The sequence below is a fragment of the Battus philenor genome, unplaced genomic scaffold, assembly GCF_028537555.1.
Source record: "Battus philenor isolate CCGP_79_NKW_IND1 unplaced genomic scaffold, ilBatPhil1.0.hap1 SCAF_5, whole genome shotgun sequence".
Taxonomy (NCBI): Eukaryota; Metazoa; Arthropoda; class Insecta; order Lepidoptera; family Papilionidae; genus Battus; species Battus philenor.
Window position 1 is genome coordinate 12,679,239 of NW_027181715.1, and position 8,622 is coordinate 12,687,860.

Sequence of the window (8,622 nt, forward strand, 5' to 3'; positions counted from 1 at the left end):
AATTAGGTAGGTAAGGCTAGGACCGTTAGGCGCGTTACTACGGACGCCGGGTGACGCCGCGTCCGTACGACCGTTTAGGGTTCTGTCTTCGCCGAGCGTAGTTCGATTCACTGACGCGTTGTGACGCTCAGTGACGCGGGTTTACCTCTCGCCGGACACCGCAGTCCGGCACAGGGGAACCCAGTGTGACCTCAGAGGTCACTTCAATTAGATTTCGCGTTCCCTCGCTCTATATCGTTCCGTGCGTGCGATAACCCCCGCCCACCCTCTCTGTCGTAAGACAGGGAGGTGTCGCGTGTTCCTTATACACCTTTACAATGGCGCAATCATGGCGTCACTACACGGGTCCTCCATTCGATTTAAAATCTCCCCCTAAGTCTTCAAAGGCCGCCAAATCCAAGGCAGGCGCGAAGGATCACCCATCTCGCTTCACGAGTGACTCTCCGCAGTCACCGGACACCCCAGTTCGCTACGAGAAGCAGCCTCTTCCTGTAAAAAAGCCGGACGCGGATGACGACTCGTCGGACTACACCTCCGGGTCCGAGTTTCTCGACTCGGACTCGGAGATGGAGATTGACGAGTCGAAATCTGCGTCCCGGTTTGACGAGTTCACACTCGTCACAGGCAAGAGGAAGCGCTCACTGCGAGCTACTCTTTCGCCTACTCACCAGGACAGTTCTAAAACTGCCTCCCCTCCGAAAAAAGCCGTCCGTAAACCATCTCCGACGGCTACCTCCTCTAACCCGACCGATCAAAGGTCCGCTCAAGTCCCTCAACCTAGCGGAAATAAACCCCCGCCGCCCGTCTTTCTCCACGACAAGCAAGCATGGAAATCAGTCCACTCATGGCTCCTCGCCAATGACATGGGCAAATCAAAGGCCAAAAATACCACTCAAGGTATTATGGTCAACACCCTATCCGTAGACGACTTCCGTCGTTTCACTAGATATTTACGTGAGGAAAGCATCTCCTTCCACACGTATGCCCTCCCCGAAGAAAAACGACTTCGTGTCGTTATCCGCGGCCTCCCGCTTGAAATTGATGTCGCCGATGTCATCGACGACCTCAAACAGGCGGGTCTTCCAATAATTGATGCGAAGCGCATGTCGTCGCTTCGCACCAAACTCCCCATGCCACTCATCATGGCTACCTTAGAACTCTCCGCCGAAGGGAAGCGTATCTTTGCCATCAAAGATATCTGCTCCCTGTCAGGTGTCTCATTCGAGGCACCCCACCGTAGAGGCATCGTCGGGCAATGCCACAGATGTCAACTCTACGGGCACTCCGCCCGCAACTGTTTCTCCCGCCCTCGGTGCGTCAAGTGCCTAGGGGACCACGGGACAACAGATTGCCCTCGTCCCGCTGTTACAGAGACGCCGCCCGCGTGCGTGCTCTGCAAATCCGAAGGCCACCCAGCCAACTATAAGGGCTGTCTTAAGGCGCCTAAAAAACCGCGCACAGGCCGCCGCCCCCCGCGCCCCTCAAAAAACGCAGTCCGACCCCCCACCTCAGCCCCCGCGGCAATAGTTTCGAAGCCCACTTCGAAACTTACTCCCCCGCCACCCCCGCCGGCCACCTCAGCTTGGGCGAAGCCTCTCTACCCGAGAAGCAAGCCCGCCTCACTCCCTACCGCTCCGCCGGTTGCCCGTGAGCAACCGAAACCCGCCAAACCCGCCACCGGGTCCCCTTCACCAGCCGAGGATCTCAAATCCTTGGCACAATACCTCGCCAATATAGATCTTGACGAGGTCTCCATTCTCGCTGCGAAACTACGTAAAGCCTCCGGTCCCTCGGAGCGCTTTATGTGTATCGCAGAACACTCGGCCCTACTCGCCGCTCTCAAAGCAGAGTTTAAATAAACTTTGCTTCCCCCCTCTCACATTATGACGTAACTCTCACTCCGATTCTCGTCGATTTCGATGCACTTACATGCACTACTCACTTACTCATAATACGGCGGCCGCGTCCGCCTAATTCGTATAAAGCGTGGGCGGTCCGGAGAGGCCCGTGTCACTCCCGACCGCCGTGTAGTCCTCGCTTCGCGTTACATAACAAACACATTCATACACTACACTATACACCTATACGGTTATAGTCTCTCACGTTTGGTCGTCATCGCCGCTACTGTGGTACGTTTCCGCAGCCCATAAAATTTCGGCCCGTAGACCCCTGTTCTACGGGTTCCATTTAGATGAAGCTGTAAAAACCACAACCGGTTAGCAGCAATAACTTCACCAGATATCGTATCGTATCGTAGTAGTCGTGCCTTCCTTCTGAGAGACCGTCATGATCGAGAACAATGTTCACCTGTCATAAACGAAGCCTTCGAATGTATTTAGCTGTAAACTGCCAATAGGTTTAGTGCCTTTGAACCGGATGATGAACCAACGTGGCCTCGAACTAATGTGATATCTCAACGACGGTTTCAGGCATAGCGTGAACATCGCATATCCCGGAATACGCTATCTTGCTGATATGATTCTTAACTTGGAAATACCAGCGTCTTTTATACAGAGCAGAGGGTGACCACTGATATATTATTCTAACCCATATAGAGATGTGTGAATTAATGGTGGGACTAAAATATAAGACTATTAATTCCTACACCGCCCACAAATTGGATAACGGTCTGTACCTGTCTATATCTATGACTTCGACGTCAGCATTACAAAGATAATTCTAAAAATGAGTTTGTAGTCTGTAATAAAATAAAATAAGTAAAACGGACTATATTTACTTCAAAAGAGATTATCAGATATTTTAGGATTAACCTAAAGGCACAAGCCGCGGGCGGGGCTTTTCAAAATTACCGGTTCAGTGGTTGATATTATTCTCAATAAGGATAATGTGCCCAATTTAACAATTTTTTTGCAAAATTAAATCATCCAAGCTTTCAACATGTACGTTTTGTGTGTATAAATGTACTTAGATCTTAGATTCCTCTCTTATTAAAAAAAATTAAGTGGATCCTATTATAAGTATAAAAGATGTTCGAGTACTGTTTCTCTTACGGTTCTCCGGAATGTAGAAATATCGCTGCACTCTACCGTCAATCCGACTCGGACTGTCTACCGCAAACGTAACGTATTCAAACGCCCGCTTATCAAAGTTCAAAAATCTTGTTTGTGTTTCTTTATTTATTTCATTTTACATATTTCTTTTACAGTATGAATGACAGATAATGTCTTAAAAATTGAGCAGTTTTATCAAGATTTAACTTACTCCCAAATTAGTTATGGTTGCTATAAAGTACTCGCGACAAATGATAAAAACCGGGTCCAACCAAGCGGGTAGGCCGTTAGTGTAACTTAATCTTTTCAGCCGATGGACGCCTACTTCAAGGCATAGGCCTTGCCCATAGGTCGCCTACATGACCTGTCCTGCACTGCCTGCATCCAGCTACTTCCCGCGACCTTAGCTATGTCGTCAGTCTATCTAGAGTGGGTGGGGTCTACACACACAGCGTCTACCGGCTCGTGGTAACCATTCCAGAACCTCCCGGCGCTAACAGCCATCAGTTGCACGAACAATATGCCCCGCCCATGGCCACTTTAGACAAGCAGTTCTTCAATCTACGTCGTTGATCTTGGTTCTTCTACAAAACTCATAATTTTACCTTTCATTTACACACTTATGTATATATATATATATAAATATATATGTATATATATGTATATATATATATATATATATATCTGGAAATACACAGAAATTTTCTATATACTTTATTGGATATAAAATAGATTTAATTTGAGTATATACCGCATCGTAATTTACAGCGAATTATAGGTTTAAAGTGTAAGTAGTCTTGTAAGGTTTAGTTCATGCATTACAACAACGATAGAGGCATTTTATATTTTGATTTATATCCGACCTTGTTTTAGTTTGTTTATGTAAGGGATAGTAAAACAATTATAAAATATCTTTTGAAGGTTGTGAAGCTCTAACTTTATGATCAAAAGTAGGATAAAGGCACAAATATAGCGCTTAACACTCAAGAACAACATATGTTTGGGGTCTGTGATTTTACAACGAACTATTTTCATAAAATTATATGAACAATTTTCTTTTTAACACTAAAACCATTTTTCTTTTCTTTTTTTTTAAATTCGTTTAAAATATTTATTGAGGGTAATAGATAAATATTACGAATGTAACAGTAAATATCTATTATATTTTTTTTAATTTTTGTACCTGGAAGACAAAAAGATATTGTCAATTTTGTTTGAATTTGAAACTTTCAATTTTTAACATTACTATTTAAATTTATTTGAAAACATAACTAAACAATATTATGAGATGTTTTTAACCTCCTTTAGGTTTAAAACAAAACAATATCTGGAAGCGATCTCTACCAGACTACGTTTGGATGGATATTAGAGTCGAGATTGATAAAAAAAATTATAAAACGTAACTTAGATTTCAGAGTATATACATTTGTATAAATACACATATATACACATAAACAAGTTTCCAGAACACAACAAGCCTGTCCGGCATGGCGATTCTGGTATATCGCCCCAAATATCTTCTGAAAGGCCTATGCCTTGCAGTGGGCTGAAACGACGACGAAGAATAAATGCTAATCAATATTATATTTGAGAGGCTAAGGAGTTGCTCTTTTAGCATCTTTATATTACATCAATTTAACGCGTCTTATTGCTACTGGAAATATATTCCTTAACCTGACAAAAACAACAGCTAAAGGTTAAGCAAAGAAATTAAATCATGTTTTATTTAATATTTGCATTCAGTCGTATGCTCGTGGTTATGAAACTTTTAATTTTCTGCGAACATTTTCTTTTATTATTCTTTGAAGGATGAACTTATATCTTTTCCTACAGAGCAAACATATGTATATCATCACGGTTGGCTAGAGACTAGAAAGTCACTTTTTTATTTAAATTCCTTTTTTGTACACTTTAGTAAATATATACATAGTTGCATGGTAGCCTAGAAAAAAAAGTACAATAGGATAAAAACCGTCTCCACACCTTGCACGTTCGAATAAAAAAAAAAATTTCAAATTAGTAACGTACCCAACTTTGGAACATAGTACGGATGTATGGATCCCGCATAAATTTTTTTATTTATTGTCGTAACACTAATCGGCGTAACATAACTCCTGAAGATGCCCCATGGAGGGGTGAAACACGTGTTGAGTGATTTAACGGTGGTAATTGTGTAATTCGCATTGTTTGCCGCATGCGCATTTATCAGCGTGCTGGCGGGCGGTGCGCTTTGCTGCACGACTACCACTGCATGTGCGGAAGTGGCTAAATATTGGTCCTTTTCTTACATAACCGTAATTATGATTCGCCACCCTCAACCATTACACTATTATTACTATATTTCTTCTGCTAATATTAAACATAAATAAAAATCAAAAGCCAAGCATAACAAAGTGCATAATATATGGCACGAAAAGAAAATTAGTTGAACGCCTTCACTTATACTTTTTTTTAACATTTTCGTAAAGTCAAGGGTGAAATTTAAATAATAAAGACTTATTAATATTAAATAATAAACAGTGAATAGTGTATTCTCTTTAATTCTTATAAATAATAAAGCAAATTAATTAAAGATCCTGTCAAAAGTATTAAAACCTTTTTAGTGCGTAATTAAAATTTAAACATGTTATAAGAAAAGTCTTTGAGTATTTGAATTAGAAAACTAATTTAAATAGACAATCGTTAATTAAGACAGAAGAATCGGTTAATAAAGTGACCACTTTTTGATATGTTTTATTTACTTATTTTATTCAAATGAATTGACAAGCGAATAACTTTCACTATACGAAATATCATAGATTACTTTAAATAAAAAGGAGTAATTTTCCTATTACTAAAATATTTAACAATGTGAATCCCTGTACAGAGGGCCATTTACATTGATTGTCATTGTGAAGGATGTGACGTAATTTATCTGCGACAAAGAGTAGTGACAGTTGAGATACATTACGGGCCCATCTAACACCGCAGTAGCATTAGGTAAACGAATCATTATTGTCCGAACATATATCAAGTCATTTTTGAGATGCAAACGCTTGACTAACTTAATTCCTTTTTTATTGTTCTACATATTGTAATTGTTAAATAAGTTAGTAATAAGTTAGTAATACGGGAAACCATTTTATTTAATGGAATCAGGCGTCGGTCAGTCAGGAATCGGTTTAAGATAACTCCTGAAGATGCCCCGTGGAGGGGTGACACACGTGTTGAGTAATTTAACGATGGCAGTTATGTAGTTCGCATTGTTTGTCGCATGCGCATTTGTTAGTGGGCGGGCGGTGCACTTTGTTGCATGACTACCACTGCATGTGCGGAAGTGGCTAAATATTGGTCCTTTTCTTACTTAGAAACCTTTTTGTTTAATTAGTGGCGACCACGAGCCGATTGACGTGTGACTAGACCTTCCACTAGGTGGATAGAGGACGAGGTCTGTGATCTGCATTGAACGCCTATCGCCTTACATGATGTCCTACAGTAACCGACATCTCGCAGTGGATGACAAGTAGATATGACTGTGGGAGGCTACATAGTACGCAGAACAGATAGGCGCAAGGATCTTAAGGTAAGAAAAGGACCAATATTTAGCCACTTCCACACATGCAGTGGTAGTCGTGCAACATACATGTTATTTATATATAAATAACAAGCGGTGACGGACTGAGCTCACTCTGTGTTTGGCACTAATCCGTGTAACATAACTCCTGAAGATGCCCCGTGGAGGGGTGAAACACGTGTTGAGTAATTTGGCGGTGGCGGTTGTGTGATTCGCATTGTTTGCCGCATACGGATTTATCAGCGGGCTGGCGGGCGGTGCACTTTGTTGCACGACTACCACTGCATGTGCAAAAATGGCTAAATATTGGTCCTTCTCTTATTTAGAATGGATTTCCGCAAGGTAACGCCTGATTCCATTAAATATTTAGGATCTCAAAGTTCTGAAGTGGAGACCACGTACCGATATCACCTTGTTATGGTATTTGGTAGAGATGACGAAGCGGCCTGGACACTTGTTACCGATCCTATTGCAAACCTGTAGATACCTACGTGAAATCGTGAAAAATAAACATATCAGATTGGCTTTTAGATGGACATTATTATTAAAGACTTTAATAATATTTGCAGTACCGAAAACCCCTTGTAAATGTCATAGAAAAGGAAAAATGGGATCGTCATTTAATCTTAACGAAGGTTGGTCGTCTAAAACAAATATTTCATGTGTTGATGCCGCAACCGGTGCAAATAAGAGTCCTACGCAAGCGTTCGTTTAAATTATACTTCTGCTACCAAAGGTTTTTTCATGAAAGGGTTATTTACGTACCAGTTATTAATAGCTTTCATCTAAGTTCTTGCTCTTTTCTTTAGGAAGATTTTTATTGCCGTTTTTCCTTTGTTCCGTTCCTGTTTTCTATTTATGGCCATCTAAGCGATGAAAATTACAAACGTCTATATTTATTAAAGCGTGTATCTATTGATGTCATCGGTGAATATATGTATGTGTGTGCGTATGCACTTATGCGTATGTATTTATCAATTTATATTTTACTATGTTATATTGGAACACAAGTATCTTCTCAGAGTAGCAGTCGTAATTTAAAATTCTTTCTCATTGTATATTTCAAGTTGTACATTTGGAGAAGTGATAGCCCAATGGTAGAGGACTAGGGATTGCGATCGTAGCCTGCAGGTTTGATTCTCGGGATACAATCTTAAATAATTCAAAGTTGGTGCATTAATGATTTAGGCTTGTAACTGGCCACAAACAAGTTTCCAGAGAGTTGTCAGCGCTGTCTTCTGCGTACCATAATACCACACTGCAATAATCAACCCGCCTGCCTAGCATTGCGATTATGGAATATCACCCCCGTAGTTACTTTTGGAGTAGGCCCGTTGCTCATGCCATGTAGTGAGCAACTATTGAACTGAAAATGTCACATCTCTAGCAAACAAAAATTGTTCTAGCGTATACTTAACAGTTCACGGTATTTTATTTTGATCTTTATCTCTCGATTTCAATTATTCAAAGGACACTTTTTTTACAGTATTTATGAAATGTATTTAATATCGGAGTGTGACAAGCGTAGGTTGCTATTTTGTATTGTTTTGGTTTTCTTATTGTTTATGCACACGGGAATGTTTTTAGCAGCATGTATTTTTTAATCGTTCGGTGATTGATTTTCTCGTATTTCTCGATCGAACTTCTGTTGATGATGTGACAGATAAAGACTGTAAGAGAAAAGTTTCTTAGTTTATATACCTAACGCCATTTCTATCCAAGATTTTTTTGATACTTATCGTTATTAATACTTTAGATTGCATCAAAATATTCAATTTATTGACATGCTATAAATTGCGGTTTATTTTCAAAGTGTTCTGCGAAATCGTCGTCTATTAGAGTTAGTATCGTTGTTTTGTAGTTTACGGTCCTGGTGATTTCATGGTACAACATCTATGCCAGTTGATCTTATGGTTGTAAATATGTATGTACCATACTGGCTTGGAAACAAATTTCTCATACTACACTTAATATTTAACCACGATATTGTAGTCTGCTCCTTGTTTATAGATATCCTTGCAAAATGTCAATATTCTCTTAAAGATGTTGTGAGACCTC

General features: G+C 40.5%; 1 protein-coding gene across 1 annotated transcript; it reads left to right on the forward strand.

The window, feature by feature from the left end:
* The first annotated feature begins 317 nt into the window (after positions 1–317).
* On the forward strand, positions 318–1,859 carry LOC137929914 (uncharacterized). The gene has a single exon (XM_068773042.1). The coding sequence runs from the start codon at positions 318–320 to the stop codon at positions 1,857–1,859; it is 1,542 nt and encodes a 513-aa protein (XP_068629143.1).
* Positions 1,860–8,622: the final 6,763 nt, after the last annotated feature.